This window comes from Thunnus albacares, chromosome 16 (genome assembly GCF_914725855.1).
Source record: "Thunnus albacares chromosome 16, fThuAlb1.1, whole genome shotgun sequence".
NCBI lineage: Eukaryota > Metazoa > Chordata > Actinopteri > Scombriformes > Scombridae > Thunnus > Thunnus albacares.
Genome location: NC_058121.1, coordinates 22,197,003 through 22,219,626, shown reverse-complemented (window position 1 = coordinate 22,219,626; position 22,624 = coordinate 22,197,003). Strand labels below are relative to the sequence as shown.

At 40.1% G+C, this 22,624-nt stretch overlaps 1 protein-coding gene across 2 annotated transcripts; it reads right to left on the bottom strand.

The window, feature by feature from the left end:
* Positions 1–1,180: 1,180 nt before the first annotated feature.
* Positions 1,181–22,030, bottom strand: cnstb (consortin, connexin sorting protein b). 2 transcript variants are annotated; one of them, XM_044329564.1, is made up of 11 exons: positions 21,756–22,030; positions 14,700–15,289; positions 13,059–13,168; positions 10,197–10,227; positions 8,731–8,817; positions 8,469–8,574; positions 7,570–7,591; positions 7,416–7,485; positions 6,711–6,979; positions 3,460–3,604; positions 1,181–3,323 (listed from the first exon to the last, which is right to left on the bottom strand). In XM_044329564.1, exons 2-11 carry the CDS (start codon positions 14,785–14,787, stop codon positions 3,115–3,117), a joined length of 1,137 nt encoding a protein of 378 aa, XP_044185499.1. In that variant the 5' UTR covers positions 14,788–15,289; positions 21,756–22,030; the 3' UTR covers positions 1,181–3,114. The 2 variants fall into 2 exon arrangements, with proteins under 2 accessions (XP_044185499.1, XP_044185500.1); XM_044329565.1 differs by lacking the exon at positions 21,756–22,030 and adding an exon at positions 17,033–17,135.
* Between the last annotated feature and the right edge of the window lie 594 nt (positions 22,031–22,624).

Below are 22,624 nucleotides of genomic sequence, written 5' to 3'. Positions count from 1 at the left end.
TTCTGGTTCATCATAGCAAAAATTACATTTGTTTTCAAATTTTTAAAAAAAATTGAAGAAATATAGATTTGTTGGCTATATACTGTGTAACATTTTGATGTGTACTTCTTTAAGCTCATTAGTAATACAGAATTTATAGGTAACATTAACAAATAAAAATTTAAATTTGACTTCGTTGGTGTGTTATTTCACCGTTTATTGCATTTGTAGCAATAAAAAGTCCTCCTCCAACACGTACACCCATTAAAGAGTAAACAGGTTAAAGGAACAGTAAATTCACCTGAAAATTCTCTTGAATTATGACAAATTAAAGGAAAAACCGGTACAGGTCTGAGTGCTTGACCCCTACAGTGAGGGAGTCTGGGGGCTCTGTTATGCTTTGGGGGGCATTTTGCTGGCATGGTTTGGGTCCACTTGTCCCCTTAGAGGGAAGGGTCACTGCAAATCAGTACAAAGTTGTTCTAACTGATCACCTTTATCCTATGATGAAACATTTCTATCCTGATGGGAGCGGTCTCTTCCAGGATGACAATGCCCCAATTCACAGGGCAAGAGGCCTCACTGAACAGTTTGATGAGTATGAAAATGATGTGAATCACATGCTATGACCTCGCAGTCACCAGATCTCAACCCAATTGAACACCTATGGGAGATTTTGGACTGACATGTTAGACAGCGCTCTCCACCACCATCACCAAAACACCAAATGAGGAAATATCTTTTGGAAGAATGGTGTTCATCCCTCCAGAAGAGTTCAGACACTTGTAGAATCGATGCCAAGATGCATTGAAGCTGTTCTGGTGGCACATTGTGGCCCGAAAGCTTACTAAGACACTTTATGTTAGTTTTTCCTTTAATATATCTATCAGTATGCTGAATACAACACTCAGGTGAGTCAGAGGTTAGCTCTAGGCCCCCCATGCAGTGTGACTGCAGCAATATGTGGATGAATTTTCTAGACTAAATATTGTTGATTCTGTGGTGTACAGTGACATCTTGTGGCGAAGTTGAGGTACTACTCTATTTGTGGCCAGAGCATGCAAGTAACAGTCAAATTTTTAACAAAATATCTTAAATAATTATACAATTATACAAATTATATTTAAAGGTGTGACTCTTTATAGCCACCCTCCAAATAAACCACCAAACAACTAAAAAACACACACTCACACAAACACATAATGGCAAATGTTCCTTATTTAATTTTTTTTGTATTCCCTTGTGGACACAACATAAATATTGAAACATATAAAGGTGGATTGCATAATGCAACACTTGTTGGTAAACAATATCCACAGTGACAATACAGAGGTAACATTCATCACTTTGCAAATATCTGGAGCTCAGGAGGGGAGATTAAAAATCCGTTGAAATCAGTAAACAAAGCAATGGATAAAGGAACATGCTGATTTTCTCCATTCCAATAAAATGTAGTGTTTACAGGCGTAATTTCTGTTGTGCTACCTGTGCCAGTCAGGAAACACAAACTGTTGGTCCGTAAAGCTCTGCTTTTGGACAAAATGATACTAAAACAGCGTAACACCTGACATTAAACTTCCAATGCAGTTAAAAGAAGCCTCAAGATTGTGTTTGTAACCCAATAAAACATTTAGAGCCAGGTGTAAATAAACACATGAGCACTCAGTACAGATGAGTTCTATTCACAGTAATAATTTACTCCATCTTCAATTTATTGTTATTCATTGTTCATTTATTGTTGATGTACTTTTGAATGTGAGCTGGTGTCCTATGCAGATACAATCCACACACGCATGCTTTGGGCTTTTAATATCAGGGTGTAACTGTTTGCACACTGCAGGAGGAGTCTGGATATGATCATAAATCCAGATGCAGAGCAGGAATTTTGTTGTGACACACTTAAGGATGAACATGAAAACACTGGAGCACCAAAAGTATAAACACAGCTGTAAGAGCCTGAGTTTGTGGAGCGGCTGTAAGATGACTGTACTGCATACTGATGACTACGCTGAAATGCATTGATGTAAGGTGTCAGACTTGATGTCTTCATACCGAGAGCTGCACTCTTCCTGAACCTACACGTACAGCATCATTCATATAGGCTGTGCTCTGTTTTTAATAGGGCACTTTGTACATATAACAATATCACATATAAAGTATAATCTTCATGAACTGGTCGCCTTAAGATGGTAGGAGGAATGTTGAGAGTAAGAACTTGTACTGAGGTAAAAATGCATTTATGAAATGATCCTTTCCAGGATAATAAAGGCTCATCTGTATCTGGAATCAGTGTTTTGTAAAAAATAACAAAATCTTTCTGTCCTTTTTTCAAAATGTGTTACACCTGTATAATATGTTTGATATAGCTGTACAGCCCTATGGTATATTAATTTAGCAGAGATATTAATATTACAAAATTAAAAGGAAAAAAAGAATCATTTGGCCCAATCGTCCAAAAAAAAAAAAAAAAGAAAACAACACACACGTATGATCCTAATGATTATAATGACAGCTTCTCTCTGTATAAGTCAAAATAAAACCAAAACTGGACAGAACAATAAAGCTTCTGGAACAAAAAAGACAAAATTATCCACAACCACTAACTGCTACAAAAGAGAAGGAAACTAATACACAGATAAACTATTTTTTTCTGTTAAAATATAAATATCATTGAAAGTTGTGAGCCCTCTTGTGTGGTCTCTGTAAGGGTCAGTTTAAGATGAAATATCCACACAGACAGTAGTAAACAAGAGTTTTCTTTCTTTTTTTTTTTTGAACTCTCATTTCACAACATGCACACGTCATGACATTTTTTTTTTCTTCTGACTTGAAGAAATGTGACAGTTTTTACTGTTTGTTGTTGCTTCGAGCACCCGGTCAGTTATACATAAATCTTTGTCCGTTTTCATCAATTTCACAAGTCTTAGCGAGCCAACGAAGGTGAGCTCTTTTGCTGACTGTAGAAGAAATCGAAGCATTAAATAATCTGGATGGCAGCATCAGATTACTGCCTGTATGTCCCAGTCTAAGCTCAGGAACTTTCTTGGCTTCACCGTCTCTCTCCCTCTATTGTACACTGTCCAGTATAAAACAAATGTCTGACATAGCTCTTGTCTGGATTACAGATGAAAGGGTCTAAGTCCGGAGGTGCAGCCAGTGTCCGAGCCCTTCGAAGAACCTCCGAACGTTCATGACATAGAAGTCGACGTTGTGAGTGAAGTCGGTGCAAATGTTGGAGTAAGTGTCCACCAGGGTGCAGTAGAAAGCGGTCCCGCCTATGCTGATCACCACGGTGACCAGACACAGCAGCAGCAGGATCAGGCAGGAGTCTCCACCTACCTCATCTACACAGTAAGAAATAGAGAACAGATGTAATATCCTTCTTCATGGTGTCAGAATATTATGAACGTTTGTCTCATTGCACACAGATTTCACCAGAGTACAAGAATGTGTTGACATTATAGATGAGCTAAACTGTACCTTGTTCAATGCCATCGTCTGGCTCACTGAAGCGAACTTTGCGTTTGGAGCTCTGTTTCTTTGCTATGTCGCTCGGGGGAGGCAGTCCGTCCAGCGACGCTCTCCTCCTCTTCAAGATAGAGACCAGACCATCAGGGCAGGAACTCTAAAGGACAGAAAACACAGAAAGGCTAAGTCTGCTTTCCTATAGTCAACAAATTACATTAAATCCATTCTGAAATTAAGCTATGTATGTTTTAGAAAATTACTGAGTCTCTTTCAAAGATTGATATCTTCAGTAGCAACCAATGGGCAGCCAGAAGTCACACATTGTTGGTTTTGGTCTCCTGGGAGTGGCCAACAATAACAAAAATAAACATATCTCCAGCCTTCTACTTTGAGTAAGTGCAAGTGGTCAACAAGCATGTACAGTATTATGACTGAACTTCTGAACTATGCTGTTGTTGGCCGAAGAAGGCTGAGGTTGACGTTTGTCTGTCTATAAATCTCATACATACCTTCCTGCAACAGATCCACACTGACGTCCTCTCTCTATGGATGTTAAAGACAATACTAAAAGATTCTGTACAAAATATTATTCAAGCATATCTAAATTGCTTCACTAATTAATGCTGGCTTAAATGATCTATTGTTAGTTGTATAATATTGCACAAAAGTAGTCAAAAGTGGAATTAATATAAATATTAGATTATATAAAGAGGTGGACATTCATAAGTCAGATAATACCTGCATCTGGGATGTTGACAAGTCATGAATAACCAGATTTTTTATGTTCCCAAATATCCCAAACATGATTAAAACCAGAATAAGACTCATAACAGGCATAAAAAAGTACTAAATGACGGACTACATGATGTTTATGACATGACAGAGATCCAGAAGTGAAGTAAAGTTGAATGAAACTAAATGTAACCTAAAATATTATGAAAAAATACCCATAATTTGAATAAAATGTTAGAATAAAAAGATAAATCCCCTCACGAAAAGGCCTCTGTTGGAAAGATGCAACACTGAACACGCATTGAACCTCTGATCAATGTTCAAATTGTAGTTACACTGTACGGTCAACAGAGGTCAGTAATAAGGGAGACATGATCTTAGTAGAGCTTTAAACACCACCCAATCTAATGAAAATCTTTTGACCCGATCATAATCTCCAAACAAACCACAGAGCAGAAACAACAACACGCAGCACAGTCATATGCTGACGAGTGAAACTGAGTAATTTCTCAAGCTGTCAGCCTCATCTGCTTCCATAATTTATAGGTCAATTATTCAGCGAGGTCAGTGGGTCAGTGGCATGCTGGATATTGCGCTGGCAGATTGGCAGATTGGGGTGTCATGTCTTACTGTTAGATTACAAGTTAAGCCCCTGTCAAATCAGGATTTTGTTTTCAGTTTTACCACTGTGAAAATTGTGATGTCAAAGAGAAAATCCTGGTGCGGTTTGAGAAGACTGACGAACACAAAGCAATATCTGTGAGTGCGATCAGGAGCAACTTTCTCCCACACCAGATGTAAGCTCTGGCACCCCTCCATAGAAAATTGATTCGGTAAAGATAATAAAGGTGAATGTGAAAGCAACCACAGCTGAATTTGTGGTTAAGGAGAACACTATTTTGAATATAAAGTATTATATGGGTCCAAAAATTTCACATTCAGTGTCTCCAGCTGTCTCAAACTACATCCGTAGCATTCATTTATATATAAATAAGAACAAAATGTATTTATAATTCATAAATTATTGACAGTAACTGTCTTTATTAGATAAATAAGGCTACATGTTTGAATCAAGTTGTACTTCTTTTGAATATATCATCAAAAGTCCTGTTTTTGATCATATATTGGAATCAAAATGTAAGATATTCACAGTTTTGTTGAAGCAGGATGGTCATATAATAATACAGGAAGCTGTCAAATACAAATAGTATTTACAGGAAGATTTTCTAAAGTCATAACTGTGACACAAGGTTGTATAAGATAGTGGTATTGATACATGGACATTAGCAGAGGCTCTGAGTCCTGGCTGGTCGATTGCCAGATGGAAATAAACTGCAGCAAACAGCTGAACCAACAGAAACATTCTCAACTACAAAGCAGCATAAAAAAATTCACCATCCACAACCGAAGAACATGTCTTTCATATATTTCGAGTGTTTTATTGTGCTCTCCCGGGCTTCTGAAAGGACACTGTGGCCTTTTCACAAATCACACTGTCAACAAAGTGATCTATTATATAGGCCATAAACTACTGCTGCCGCTGCCACTGCTGCTGCTGCAGCTCAGTTTTGTTCAGCAGGTCGCTGCTTTTGCCAGCTGAGGACTGAATGAGCATAAGCTGCCAGACAAAATGGCCTGTTTTGTGGCTTCACATGTTTCTGTTAGTTCAGCCTGTTTGCTAATGTTCATTTTTGTTGGGAAAGCCACCAGCTGTGTACAGGACTAATTGCCTCAGCTGATGCGTCAACACCGCTACCATGCCACATTTTGTCAAAAACTACAAATGATTCCTAAGTTTGATAAGAGTTTTTTTTACTATGCTTTCTATTTTGGCAGACTGAACTTCATCAGGATTTCCCTTTTATAATGTTACTAAGAAAGATAGGTAATAGAGTGCTTGAAAAAAAAATGGGACTCACTGCAAAAGAAAGGAGTACCACCCATACCCCACCCAGTCAAACCTCAACTGGATTGCATAACATTCATGATCCTGACCCCATCAAGCGAGGCCTTCTTGTTTGGAATAGCTCTGATTTCAGCCCCACCTCTAGGAAGAACCAGGCCCCTTCAGCTCAGAGTTTCAGCCAGGACATGATGTCTTGTCTCTGGCCCCGGCTCAATAATCTAGCACATTTGGCAGGGTAGATTTCCTAAGTGTCAGGCCACACCAGTGAACATGGGTGGGGGGTTTTTGAACGTAGAGAGAGATCGGCGATGATCTCACAAAGGGACCACAGAGATCATCTGTGGGAGTGTCCCAGCAAAGACAAAGAGCTGTGGGTCAGGACGTGGTGCTTGAACAAATAGAGTCTCATTTTATGCAGGCGCAAAGTGTAATAGACACTAAAAACAAAAGAGATCAGGGAGAGGAAGGAAGGAATGACATATGCATGCATGGAGAGGAGAGAGAAAAGGAAAGAAGGCAGGAAATTAAGATGAGGAAGATCAAGAGATGCAGGGAGAAATGAGAATATCAGATGTAAAGACAGACAAACACACGACAGACCAGCAGATGCAAAGTGTATTCGTACCCCTTCTGAGTGGGACAGCTTGGCCAGATCCTTGTCTGAAGCCTGGGGGACTCCCGTTGGCCACTCCACCTTCACCTCCTCCTCTGGCGTCTCCTCACACGGCTCCGCCTCCTCTTCTACTTCCTGCCCCTCCTCATATGCCTGTTCTTCCTCTCCATCCTCTTCTTCATCTTCCTGCTGGTGACCTGTCTGCGGTAACGACAGCTCCGATTCTGAGCTCATGCTTTGCTCTTCTTCTTCATCCTGGTGTGTGGTTTCAGGCTTGGTGACTGAAATATGGAGGGAACAAAGGACATTGATTATGAATTTCTGATAACTGATTTTTAATCTATTATGCACAAGCCTGTCGGTTGGTCCACCACTTTGTTGCACACTCGACACTTTACTTTGTTTGTTATTTGTTACTTTGTCTTATAACTAAATACTTGCAAACTAAAGACCTTCCATCACCAGCCTCAACTATATCTTGTGTTTAGTGCTAATTCCCAGATGCTAACAAGCTAACACACTAAACTAATATGGTCAACATGGCAAACATCACACCTGCTAAACAACAGCATGTTAACATTGTAATTGTAAGCATGTTAGCATGCTGACATGAGCATATGAGCACAGCCTCACAGAGCTGCTAGCATGGCTGTGGACTCTTGTCTTGTGTATTCTTTTGGTATTTTCTACTGTATGCAGAAAGTAATACATGTTTACCTGTTTCATGACAGGACTCTGGTGTCTCCTTTTTGCTCTGAATGTCTTCCTGCGTTGTATTCAGTGTGTTCTGTTGAATCAAAGATGAACAGTTGGATGAAATGTCTGATATTGATCTAAGATCAATATAGGAACGGGAGGGTTCACGTCTTACCTGTTCCACACTGATGGATGGTCTGAGTGATGCCAAAGAGAGGAAAACAGAGACAAAGAAACAAGACAGAGGAAGACCAGACAGAAAAGAGGAGAAAGAGAAAACAGAAAGGGACAGAGGAAGAGACAAGGTTAACATTGTGTGACTTAGCATATTAAAAAGTTTAAATATTCTGCAGGCCTTTATACGTAACAGGAGTTGGCATCAGTTCTCAAGCTGAATCAAATCCACCTGCACGCCTGTGGGCTGCAATAACATACCACAGGGGTCACAGCATAGGTGGGACACAACAGCGTCTGGCATGCAGACCTGTGGTATTTGTCTGTCTAGCGGAAGTCACTTCCCTGCGGAAATCTTTTCTGCTTGTCAGAAATACTGATTTTCCCATTCAGTCCCATGTGTTTCTGTATCCTCAGTGTGTCTTCATGCATTATCAGTGTGTTGGCCTGCTCTGTGACTCTTTAGTGCATCCAAAGATTGTAGCTGATTACACTGAAGCAAAATGGGTGCTAAAAGGTTTTTGCCTGTGGGTAATGGGAGGAAATGTGAACGGCATGAGAGGAATCTAGTTCAGATACTGAGAGTAGTTTAGTATGGGGATGTCTGCTGTCTGTGAATGAGCTGAGACATGAGAAAACTCCACATCAAAGACACAAATTTCCTGAATACATGCATTAATGACAAAGAAATGTTGAAAAGTGTGGAAAGTTTGCTGTTGTCTCCGATCCCCGCCCTGGGAAAGGAGTATTTTGGCTGTTCACAAGATAAAAAAGGCTGTTTATCAATTCATGTTTCTCCCTCATGGATCTGTCTGCCTCAGCAATAAAGAACAGGTACATCAGACACAAGAGCGCCTTGATTACATCTGATACATTTGTGCAGGTGCTGTGATGACTTACCCCAGGTGTGTCCTGCAGATCTGGCTCAGAGTCTCAATGTGTTTCTGACTGATGTCTGTATCAGCGGGCAAACTGCTCTCAGCGTTCCTCTCCCTCCATTGGCTCTCTGGGAACACATGTGGAGTACAAGTGTGTGCAAAATAAATGCATTTGCACTATTTTTCCTCTCTGTCTTTCACATTCATTTGGGAAAAACCCTAATAGCACAGAATCATATTTTGGTTTTAAGTCACTAATGACAAAAAACAGATGCATGCAGTACCCCAGTTCTCCTGCAGGCCTGCGAGGTTGGACAGCAGACGTTCGTGGTAGAGCTTCTCCAGCTGTAGGAACTGGATGGCCCATTGGTCTAGTGTCATTCCCATTTAAAGACACAACTGACACTAGTATGAAACCAGTCAGATTTTACACATGCAAAAATAGAAATGGATTTATGAGACATGCAGCACACATTTTAAAAACTGTTTCACAAAGCATAGGGGCTGCTAAGAGAGAAGACATTTATTCGTCAGCAACTAAGCTAAGACAGCAAAAGAATATATCAAATCTATTACTGGATTAAAACACACATTCAGCTCAAGTCAGCACAAGTTTTGATTTGTTACTAAGGTAACAAATAAATTACATTTTGAGCATTTAAGAGAGGCAGTTAAATAATAACTTCAGCAACATTATAAGCAAGGAATAGCAAAGAGTAGTTAGCATGCAGACATTTTCTAATGTCCTGATGGTGGCACTAGAGGAAACATTAAGGGATCAACAAATTTATTAGGATTCATTCATGTCTGAGGGGATTATAATATGATCTGAAAATAGTGTTATCTACACCAACTGAAGCTGTACTAACATAACCGGTTGTGAAACTAGGTTACACAAATGTTTGCTGCGGGTTAGAGCTGTTTTTTTCTCTGTTTAAGCAAGATGTTGTTGTGTCATCTCAATAAAAATGTTTCCCAATCAACACCCCCGATCGTTGTTGTGCACTCAACGTTCACAGTCTGCGGTGCTTTTTCCTGCCAGACATGATTCTCTTTCTATGTCATGAATCCTCTCTAGCCATACGTTAAGCCTTCTCACTGTTTCTGTCTCTCTTTCTCTCTCTCTTCCTTTACACAAAAACATGTAAACACACACCGTCCTCCTTGCAGCCAGACCAGCTGCTGTTGCCAAGCCGACAGCACAAACAGAGCCGGGGGGAAACTACTAATGCAAGCCCTCAAGGCTTTCAGCCAAAGTATGGGAAACACCCAGAAACTGAGATAGAAAACTACAGATAGAAAACGACAACAACGAGACAAACGCAGATCGGATTGACAGAAAGATAAACATCTGAATAAACAGAGAAAACATCAATAATTGAATTGAATATCTAATTTTGTGCTTACTTTGTCTGTATCTCTGTACCTTTGTCTCTTTAGAGTCCCATTCAAAATGCTTTGGCCTAAATCAGACCAGAACAGTCCCCCCGATGGAATAAACAACAACTTGTAAAGCTCCAAATCTGCTCTGCTTGACGAATCCCATCGAAGGTAACCCCCCCCCCCCCCCAAACAACACAGATGGAAACACTCCAAAGTGGAGAGTGGAAAAATCTCTGCACCTTTTTTTTTTTTTTTTTAATCATTACGTGTGCTAGTCTGGCTTAGTCACGACTCAGCTGGAAAATACTAGTGATTGGCAAATGTCACAATGCATAAAAACAGAAAAAGGAGGTCAGTGAAAGGATACAGTCTTCTTTGACTGAGTAGGCCACTGCGATCTGAAAAGACAGATAAGGGAATTGATTAACAGGAGGTGCTGATCTTTTGTGTTACCGTAACATAAAATAACAAGTCATGTGACATCATTTCAGGATGAAACACCGCCATTAACCCACGAAGCATCAAAGCAAAGTGTGACTTTAAACCGCGCCGCTGCTGTGCGCTGAAAATGATGCCGTCAAACACTAATGAGGCTCCTCAACCAAAAGTTGATGGGTTTTTTTGTTTCACTAAATTCCTTCAAAGACGGGGATCACATGTTAGCATCATACCAAGAGGCAGAGCCATGCGGACAACCTTTGAGACACGAAGTCACATGCAACTACTTATGGTCCGGATTAACATGTCTCTCTCGCTTTTTTCCCATCAGACACTTTTACCTTTGTCTCCACAACCAGTTGGCTATATCACTAGTTCCCAAACTATGGCATAGTATTTAACTTTTCATGGTACCCACCCAGGCCTACTTACACATACATGAGCACCATTTTCAGCAAAAAAAATGACACCACTGATATTTCTTATAAGAATTCTGTTGTTTTTAAACGAACAAATTTGTGCTCTTGAGCTGGCACTATTACTGCGTCTGATAGCTTTTTCCTCCAGATGAAGCACTTAACTGTGCGTGCGTCAGTTAGCTTCTCGTTCCAATGAAAAGCTTTAAGCCAAGTAGTTTTCACTGCACAGCCTGATTTAGATGTTTTGGTTCGGCTCTGGTTTGGTTATCTCAGATAACATTCGTGATAGCGTTTGTTTGATTTCTGTTTGCTGTGGCAAATCTTTCCGATCCTTGCTTGCTCTGACGTGCGTTAAATGTCGGAAAACATGTTGTGTTACTATGTCAACTGGCAACCTTAAGCTGTGATGTCACCGCCAATATTAACTGTGCACTAACAGCATCATTAAGAGGGTTTTTGAGAGAGTTTTTTAAGTCTGTGATTTCAATGTTTATCGCTTATTTCTTGTAAATGAACAAATCTTGCAGCACCAGCGGTCTGTTTCTCCTCCTCAGATGCTCAGTTTAGTTTTCTCTGACCCTAACTTTGTGGAGTACACCTCTGTCTCTTCAACAACCTGCAGTTCATGGCTATTTCTTAAGAAATAGTTATCCATAAATATGAAATGAAATATTTATCAGACCCTAGCTGTGATATGTTTGAGCATTTTTATGAACATGTTACTGTCAGTGTCCGTTACACAGGAGACATGTAAACAACAACCCTGTCACCTTTACACTTAGTTAGAAAACATTTACCCAGTAACTAAAAAGACTGTTCAGCCAGTTTGACTTTGAGATGGATGAGTTTATATGTGTAGCACTCTTTGAGACGAACCACAAAGTGTTCAGCATGAATAATAATGCAGCTTTCTCTCTGTGTGCATGATGGTCTGTACGTTGAATCTCAATAAGAGATGTAAGAATATGAGCCACTCCCATTGGATCAGTGGATCACACATTCACAGAGATAACAAAATAGACCGAACGTCTCACTTTTTCCACATAAAAGGAACCTGCTTCATCCACATATATCAGTTCTCTTGTAATTTAGTGGGTTTTTTTCTCCATTCTCTTATTTAATTGATTATGTTTGCCTTTGTCAGTGTGTCAAGACTTTGTCAAGATACAAACCTTCCATCAAACCTACAAGAGAGCCTAAATTGGGTTGATTTGGACACTCCTCTGCTGCTTTGATTTATTGTTGACTGACTTGTTGTTTTGGTATCTTTAGTTTTTTGACGAGCAAATTTAGGACATGAAATATTGGGTACATAAAAATAGCAGTTGCTAGCAGATATGACCAAATATGGACCTTTATGTCTCATAGAGTATAAAAGACATGTTTTTTCTAAAAGTGGGCCTACATGCTGAATTTATTACCAGATACTCCACTGTCATGTGCTGCATTAAATGAGTTGTGCAGCCAGCATATTAATTGCTTAATTCTGCGAACCTTTTAAATTAATTTATGCCACATGTGACTCTTAGTTACATGAGTAACACGTCATATAATTGCTTTTGTCAAATGAGTCTGATTACACTGCATTGCCTCTCCTTTTCTTTTCTTGGTTTTTGAAGAAAAACAGCTCTGCCTTTGTTCCATGATTACTGGAGTTGGCAGCAAAGCAAAATAAACTACAAGCTTCTCAGGCCACTGGAGTAGCTGAGACAAATTAATCATTTTGTCTGAGTGTTGTTAGGAAAACGTGGTCTACGCAGTGTTGCATGAGCAACATGAAACCACCGATCTTTTTCAACTTGAGACAGAACCACACTATATTTATCACACATCTAATTAGCATGTCTTTTTGAACAGCGTAATTGTGATCTAAGGGAGGGGAGGCGGCATCAGACACAACACTAGACAAGTGAACAAAAGAGGGGAGGGTTACCAGTTCAAATCTCTGTGCTTGCAGAGTAGAGCATGTTCTCTTTTGCTTCATTTCCTACTGCGGATGTCTCCTTGAGCAATGCGGTTGCAGGGAACGGATAAGGTTTTCAGTCAGCGGACCTTTTTAAATTAAGAACCCAGTCTTCTAATATCACATCTCTAACAAGCTATTTTGATGTGTTTGAGGAACACCAGCTGTGGGACTTGTTTTAACAGACAAAACAGGGACTTGGGAATCAGGTCACACGGGAGAACTGCCGTTCGCACACATGCCGTAGATGTATGCGTACAGAAACATATGTAGTTGCATACACACCCACACATGAAGCCGTTCAGTCTGACTAAATAAAGGCACATATTCCCTCTGGATTTGAGAGATGAAAAAAATCCTCCTGCTTTCTCTCAAACATTCAACCACACACACAAACACACCTACACACCTGGTGCAGGGAGTGTGGCAGCAGCGTGTAGTCACTGTTTTCTCCGAGGGACTGCAGAGAGGCCAGCAGCTCTGTGCTGGGGCCCGGCGGTCCATCTCTAGAGACACTTCCTAGAAAAATACAAACACAAGCAAACAACATTAGAATGAAATGTACCTAATGTTTCAGAAATACACCTAAATTTGTAAACTCTATCACAGTATCATTGCTGTGTACTGCATTTTCCAGACCAGTCAGCCTCTAAAAACAGTTGTATAATGTCTTCTGTGGCTATGGAGGAGCCTTGTCGACTCTGGGAAAATAACCCTGATGATGTCATTGTGATGTCAGCAGCATATGCTCAGGGAGACAACTTAATGTATACCAAACACTCTGCATTACAAACAGGAGGAATGGAGTTTGAAAGACATGGGCATTTACCAGAGAGGACAGGTCTCACAAAGCTGCTATTGGTTTGCATTATGGGAAATGTAGGATCCAGATTGCTATTCCTACATTAAGGAATAAAAATCAGGATATCTTCATATCTCGATATTTCTGCTGCAGAAAAGGAATAAAATACACTTAATCGCTTGCAAAGACGTGAAGATTAATATCATTTTCGTGTCTGCACAGTTAAATATGAAGCCAGTTTGCTTAGCTGAACATAAAGAAATTAGAAACAGGAAACAGTCAGCTTGACTATGTTCACAGGTAACTTTAGGAAGTCACTGCACACAACAGCCCCATATAATGTGTTAATTAGTAAGCTTTAGAGGTGCTGGTAGACAGATTTTGTTAGTTTTGGACAGAACGAGACTAGATGTTTCTCCCTGTTTCCAGGTTTTATGCTAAGCTAAGCTAACTGCTAAGCTGTAGCCACATATTTACTGTACAGACATGTGAGTTGTATCAATCTTCTTATCTAACTCTCTGTAAGAATGCAAATAAGCGTATTTCACAAAATGTTAAACAATCTTTTTAACCAGCTTATTAAACACCAATAACTATTACACCGATTGTTACAACACACTGACAACCAGTGTGCCAGTGTGCTACCTTGTGTGTGTGTGTTGTGTGTGTGTGTCATGGCAGCCCCAGAAGACGTGGTAGATGCTAAAGCCGCCTGACAAACAGGCTGTTAGCTCAGCAGGTTGCCATCGGTGACAGCCTGTCAGCTCCTCGCCTGCAGCCATTACTGTGACAATTATTCGCTATTAGCTGGAGTTGTACACTGCAACTGTTACATAACATAGCTTCTCAACTCCAGCTGTGTAGTACATTACAAACATCTAAGAGTATTGGCGGTGGCTTTCTTACAGCTTAGTATCATCCGGATCATCTTAAGCTCTGGTTTTCCAGCGCACTGTAACAGTATGTGGGAGAATTGTGGTCCACAGATGGATGATGAGCTGTGATTTGTTCTGAAAAGCTTTCAGTCAGCTACTGAATAATGTGTGTTGTCAGTCTAATGTGTCTCTCTGCTGATTTATAAAGACAGTCTAGGGTCATTTAAAGATGATAAACTATATCTGTGAGGCATTTTAATGAATGAGTAGTGCATTTTATTGTGTCATTACCATCCACTTTAGCTGATACTGCAGGAAAAAATACAAATTCCATGAGGTGCACATGGTGTAAAATAAAATAGACATATTGTACCTGTCACACTGTTGATGAACACCCCTTCCTCTTTCTGTGGAGTCGCAGTGTCAAGACCTTTCGGCGGGTTGGAGTTCTTGTTACCCATCACCTCTGTCACCTTGTCTTGTCTTTTCCTTCGAGTAAATGTTCCCCAAAGGCTGCTCTGAGACCCTCCAGTGGGCTGCCGCTGGGTCTCTTTTTTTTTGAGGGGGGCCCTCACTGAAAAAAAACCTTTCGGACTTTTATCTGCGTAAAAGAGCTTCCTCTGCGTGTGATAAGCAAATTACTTGGGAAAGTTTGTGTTGCTCTAAGCTCCCGGAAAGGATTCAAGGGCGTCTCTAGCACTGGAGAATGAGGTCTCTGCAGGTTTGGTTTGCGATCACTCTTAACGGAGCATGTGATTTAATCCTCCGTCACCTCTCCTGGGCGGTAAAGGATAGAGAGATGTGAAATGTCCACCATAGTCCACAAAGGACTTAGACCGTTGTGGAGGATGTAGGTCCTAGTTGTTGTAGACTTTCCCCAGCCTCTGTGTGGTTTATTGTGCCTTTTATCTCCCCTCTTACATGGAGGTATCAGAGTAGCTTCCTTTGAATGTTCCCAGCAAGCTGTCAAGAAAAATTGGGTACATTTTGAGAGAAAGAACATAACATATGCCTCATGCATGCAGTATGTTCTGAGAGGGAGAGGACACGTAAACAGAGAAAGAAGAGAGAGTTGAATGCAAAGAGAAGCAGCATTATTGGTGAAATGGCAGTTATGTCATTGACTGAAAGGGTTTTCTTTGTGTCTAAAGCATGACTGCCCATTGAGGCATGGCAGAGTGCTCCATTCTGAATAACTCCAGGGTTGAAAATAACTTCATAGTAGTCTATGGAGTAGAATAATTAGTAGTGAGTATGTTACAGCACTGACAGACAGAAAGCAGATACTATTTATAATCTTTTCTTCCACATTTCTCTACCAGGTTTAGATGTTTAGACATTTTTCCAGGAGCCATCAAATGTGAACGTTGGTTAAGCTTGCTGAATTTGTTTTTTAATCGAGAAAGGTGAATATTTTGTAATTTGGATTCAGGGTAAGAAGGGCACTGAGTAATGTGCATTTATTAATTTAATTCCCCAGGGATTTGTGAATGTGATTTATGTTAATTATGTGGCTGCTGCAATGAGATGGAAATTTGCCCTTTGAACAGAGGCCACCTTGTAAGCAAAAATCAGCCCCAGTAAAGTTGTCTGTGTTGAAGACATTGGCAGCCCTGCTCTGGTTAGTCCAGATATGGATTACTGCAAACTATCATAAACATAAGCTTCTGTCAAGATGTAATGTGAACACACCAATTCAAAAGAAGTGATTTTCAGCCAATCAGCTGATTTTTTTCAGCCTTTTATTATTTTTTCATCATCATCTGTCATGTCTATGTACCGCTGGACCAAATCTTCTCCACATGTTGTAGAAGCCTCTAATGTATCCCCAAGCAGCAACCTCCAGGGCTGAAAAATGAAGCTAAAGCGGAAGTGCTAAAAACCGCAGTTCCTCAAATGGCCACTCGAGGCTGGCTCTAAAACCAAGTCAATCCCCATAGACCACCATGTTAAAATGCCTAAAATAAACATGTTTACAGCCTGGAACAAAAATTGGCTTTGGTCTCTATGGCTAATTTCTGCAATCATGACAACAATACAGGGAGTGAATTTTTATATAACTGACCCGTTAAAATTTGTTTGTTGTCAAAGGCAAGTCACTACCACGGCGACAATGTTGGTTAGGGCACATAACCATGGCGTAACCTCAGATTCACAGAGTATAAGCATAGCTGTAGCCGTCGCTATTTCAGTGTGTTTTCATGAAAGTAAATTGTAACATTTTTATCGCCTAAAAAAGTCTTGTTCAGCGTTTGGTTGTACTACAAGACCCTCTAAGGAGTCAGATGTTCAGTTTTTTCCAATAAGTACATTTTGTTTTAATGGTTTTAAGCCTGTTTTTCGCTATCAAAAAATATCATTAGCACTAGCATTATCACCATTAGCCCTAGACTGTAAATGCACCGTGCTAACCAAGCTAGTAGCTGGCATTAGGGTCAGCTCCATCCTTTTATCCAAATATGGTCACTTCTGGCTCAAAAAATCCAAGATGGCAACAGTCAAAATGCAAAACGGGAGTCCACAAGCCAATGGGTGACGTCACATCCATTATTTTTTACAGTCAATGTGTACCCCCCCCCCCAATATTATTACCAGATGATGCTGTTTCCCCCCTGTTTCAAGAGTCTACAACCACGCTAGCAGCTCTATGAGGCTAAACTTAGACACTTGGTACTTTCAGCTAAAAGCTAACATCAGCATGCTAACCCCATGTCTAGACAGCAAATGTAGTGTGAGCAGCATGTCAGCAGGTGCAGTGTTGAGTGTAGGTCAACCGCATGTTGGAAGTACTCAGAGTCCAATACACATGACTGTAGTGACGGGCATAAAACGGAGGAAAGTAGCATAAATGAACACTTCAGGTTGCAGTTACACCCATGAGACGCAGCTGAGACACAAGCTTGCACAGAGATGGTGCAGACAGCTACATAGATTACAACAAGAGCCTATCTGTTGCGTGTGACACAGGATAACATGTTCACAATGACAATGCTAACACGCTGCTGTTGCAAGTAATGTTTACCAACTTAGATTTTTGCATACGCTTACTAACATTTGCATTAGCACTAAACGTAAAGTACAGCTTAGGCCGAAGGGAATGTCATTAGTTTTGCAGGTATTTATAGACGAAAGTATTTAACAAGAAGAAAATCTGACCTAATGGCGCGAGAGGAAATGTTACAATTACAGTTACAGTTCATCCTTTGAGAGACATGAATGTCTGCACCAAATGTCATGGTAATCCACCCAAAAGTTGTTGAGATATTTAAGTTTAGTGGGCTGTACGATAGACAGACTGGCACTGCCATTGCTAGTTATGCCGCTAGCATGGTGAAAAAATCTTAAGATTTGAGAAGCTGGACTAAACAATTAATCATAAAAAATAACTGCCAGATTAATTCATAATGAAAATAGGCTGTTAGTAGCAGCCCTACATGGTTCAGAATATTACTGCAAACTAATTTAAATTGTAATAAGTTTTCTGTCAAGGTGAAATGTGAGTGGGGGGGGGGGGGTCATAATCTAAGAGCTATTGGGCTAATAAGCAGATTTCCAGCCATATGACTTGTCTGTTTACCATTGGACTCGTTAATATTCTCTGCATGTTGTAGAACAACTTTATTTACCTTCCCAAATTCAGCACCTGATGATGCAAGAAAGACTACTCTCAGCCCCAGGAAACCTACTCATATATCATATATTGCATGAAATAGAGTATGTTAACATGGAAGCCAAAGTCTCCAATTACAAGCCTTTAGCTGCTGTTTTTATCCAGATTAACAATGCTTGACAATGTTGGATTTAAAGTCTTGCCTACGGACATTTCACAGCAAGTTCACAAGGGTTTACCTGTAGCTGTCGACAAAAGGCTGACATTATTGGGATGAGTGACCTTTTACAGGGTTTTAACAGTCCTGTCACTTTGATTATTTCCATAAGAACATTTAGAAAAACCTGTCAATTTTCTTTTACAGAAGTTCCAATCTTCTTTTTTTCTTGCATTATAGATTCAGGGAGAGTTCCCTGTTTTTCCCACAACAGATAAACACCTGCATATATCTGTCTTGGCCTCTCTTGTGGGAACCAAATCACAAATGCTTGCAGTTTTGGTTCCACTTTATACACAAGCTCCTCTACACGCTTGCAAAAAAACCATGACTTCCTCTCTCCGCAGCATCAGTGGAGAATGGATAGGCAATGGCTGACATGCTGTAGATAAATATATTTCCGCTTCATGAAACCTACATTTTCAGCCTGAGTGGTCTGAGGGCATGAAAGCTGTGTGATACTATATGTTCACACAGCATGTTAGCAGTCATGTGAACATTGTGAATTCTATAACGTGGAATGTGACACAAAGTGCAAACGCTGGGAGCGGGGACTGACTCATAGGATGTGTAGAATAAAGCAGGGACGCTAAGATAAAAAATCAAATTGTACTTAAATACATTATGACAGTTGAAGGTTTGCTCCTACACTATTAGGTTTCTCCTGTGAATTGATGCATTCTATGTAAACTTGACTGTTTTTGCTCAAAATCATTACTTGGTAAACATTTAGTACCATACTACAAATTACAAGTACTTAACATTACTGCTGCCCAATTCTTCTTCATATCTTTCAGGCAATCATTAGTCATCCATTCCATTACAACAGTCAATTTCATTAAAGGAATAGTTCAACATTTTGGGAAATATGTCTTTTTTTGCTTTCTTGCCCAGAGTTAGGTGAGAAGAGCAATACTGCTCTCATGTTTGTAAAGCTAGAGCCAGCAACCGGTTAGCTTATTTTAGCATGAAGACTAGAAACCAGACTGGCTGGTTGTCCAAAGGTAAATATAATAACCCTTTTCCATACATATGTGCTGGCTTGACTTGGTTTGACTAAGCGCGACAGGGATCTGCATCTCCATTATAAGAAGGCTACCTGCTTGAAGGTGTGTCTTTAAATGATGATGCACTTGTCTTGAGTTGATGATGTTTACTGTTTACTCAAGCCTCCAGGAAGTGTGCCAGGTTGTGACAAGTGGTAAAAGGAGCGGCTGTAAAATGGTGGACACATTTTTTTGAGCATCACAACCCCTGTAAAATGACTCATTTCACTATCAGAATTTGATCCATTTGGTCCGATAACATTTGGAAAGTCTAGAAGAGCCACACGATTGAATCACTTTATCCCCATTCAAGTCAGCAGACGGCTAAATCAGGAGTTAACCAGCTTGTTCCTGAATGATGTCGAAGCCCATTTGACACCACTGCAAACTGCATAGAGGCGGGTCGGGCGCGCTTTGACCAGACTTTGGAGATTGTCCATCTTGGGCAAGACTCAGAGTGTTTAAATTGTAAATGGAAATGCAAATCAATACAGCACAGTTTGACTCAGCACGGCCAAAAGTGCCAATGGAAAAAGGCCATAAGTCACTGCAACCGGCTGGGAAAGAGTCTAGCTCATAACCCACTCATAACACTTTGTACAGATTAAAAAAATCAAGATATAACTTTGCTAATTAGAGTTTTAGAGGTGCAGGTAGGCTGATTTGACCTTGTGACCTTTGGACAGAGCCAGGCTAACTGTTTCTCCCTGTTCCCAGTATTTATGCTAGCTAACCGGCTCCTGGCTCAAACTTTGTGTTTACCCTACAAATATGAGAGTGGCATCAATCTTTAAATAAACTTTTCCCAAAATGTCAAACTACTCACTATAACACAACTTGAACATCATATTAGCCTTCTTTACCACATAACAAAGACAAAAATAAAAGCACACATGACTTCCATATCCTGTACTGCCTTAAGCAAAGTTTTTGATTTTTCAAACTGTACAGAAATAAGCTGAGAAGAGCAGCTGCCTTTAATGTAGAAAAACACTTCAATCTGAAACACGCTGTGTAAATTTGCAGCAATATCACAATAATCTACAAGAATAATATACTGAAAAATGCAGAATATGGTCATTTGAATTTATTAATTTTGCCTATTATAATATTGCCTACTATCACCCTTTAACTCATACTGAGCAGCTCACTGAGCAGAGCTTGACAACATCCCTGTCAGACTTCTCTTCACACCACCTGTCACTCAACCGTATTCACACCAAGTCTTGTACTTTGTGACAACTGTGAACACTAAAGCTTACAGCTGCAATCTGCAGAAAAGCTCACAGGGGAAAAATAATGTAGGCAGCTTTTATGTTTCTGCACTTCTTTCTACACTTAGGCTAACTGTCTAATTGGTTTCAATTATGATTCTGATTCCTTGATTATGATTCATGCTCTGGATTATTGTAATGTAGCGTTTACATGACTTGGCCAAAACATGATTGCAGGGCCTCAGGGTGTCCAAAACCGCCAGACTTTTAACCAAATCACGAAGGCATAATTATATTTCCCCTATTTTAAGCGTCTCTTCACTGACTGCCTGTCCGTTTTAGAATTGATTCTAAAATTTTACTCTTGACTTTTAAGGCCCTGCTTGGCACCGAGCTACCTGGCTGAGCTTCTAAATCATTACTCACCAGCCTGTCGCTTGAGATCCTCTGATAAGACCCTGTTAGCTATTCTCCAATCAAGGCTGAAAGACTAAGGGTGACAGTGCTTTTGCTGTTAAGACTCCAACCCTTTGGAACAGCTTACCAGAGGAATTTAGACGAGGAAATTCACTGCCTTCTTTTAAATCGTCTCTCAAAACCTACTTCTACCATATGGCTTTTGCTTAATTATTTTACCTGTTACTTATTTTATCTGTTACTTTTATGTGTTACTTTCATCCATTATTTTATCATTACTTTTAACTGTTTTATGCGTCATTTTATTTGTTGACTGTGATTTAATATTTGATTGTTTTCCTGCTTTCTTTTATTTGTCTTGTTTTGAAAAGTGCTATATAAATAAAGGTATTGTTATTATTATTATCATTATTATTATTATTATTATTATTATTATCATTATTCCTGTCTGTTGATGAAACAAATGCCGCACAAGTGGGCGGCTGCGTGCGCGTGCGCGTGCACGCGTCTGCGTCGAGCACAGTGAACATGTGCGTCGGGGGCGCGTGCAGCTGACGCTTTAGTACACTAGGAAGCCTCGCGCCTCAATTAAAGGTTGTTTTTTTCCGCTTACATCAAATTTTCATGAGTTTCCCCCCTTTTTAACGTTACACTCACCACATGGAGCTTAAATGCGCTGTAACAGCGTGTCTGAAGTAGGTTATCGAGTTTATTGCGTTCATTTTTTTTATCGTTTTATCACTATTATAGCAATTCCTATAACACCCTACTCTTCATATAATAAGTGCTATGTTGCCATCCGTCTGAAATCCGTTGAAGCTTTTGATTGACAAGGGAAAAAACAACATAGAACCTGTTTATGTAAGTTAATGTCACATGTAAAAACGGGACATACAACACAGGACATGAGGATGGAGATACTCACTGCTGGATGGTGTCTGAACATCAACGCCCTGAAACAGCGTCGCGGTGTTTTCCGCTCTCCCTGTCGGCCTGCAGCAGGAGCCACAGAGACCTCAGCCTGCCATCTGTCCGTATCCGACACTCTCTCATGCTTCTTGTTTACGGTCCAATCCGGGGATTTTTTTTTTCTCTTCAGCTTCCCCCCTCGTTGCAAAAATATATATCCCTACATGTCATGTTTATTTATTTATTTATTTATTTCGCTCAAGCATGTGGTCGAGGCTGCCATCTTCTGGCAGATGTGTCATATTGGCTCCTTGGCTGTGTGTCAGCAGTGGTTATGTAACAGCAGATGAATGAGGCGGTCATATGATGGGGTGTTAAACTGATAAACCGTGCATTGGATTACAAGGGAAATAGTAAACATGTGCATTGTCTTTATGTTTTATTGTTCCTGTTACATAAACAGAAGATGGGAGGGGGGGGGATTGAATTTATCATACGATGAGGTACATGTCAGACAATCACTATGCTTATAACCCCTCCTCAACGACAATAATACAATGTAAGCACAGTTTGACAAAGAGCTTAACAAAAATAAGATTAACAACAAGATAATTAAACAATACCAAATGTGACAAAAAAGATGAATAATACATATCAAATAATAAGATATACAAAATCAGGACATCATAATGCCAATATTATTAAGGCGTTTAAGGCCCATGGAACTGTTGCCAACATCTCCGGACATGGTCGCAAGAGGAAAATTGGCCCGAGATTGAACAGGAGGGTCGCTCGGATGGTTGAGGAAGAACCAAGGAAAACTTAAATACAGATCCAGGCTGATCTTCGAGTTCAAGGTACAATAGTTTCAAGTCGCACCGCATC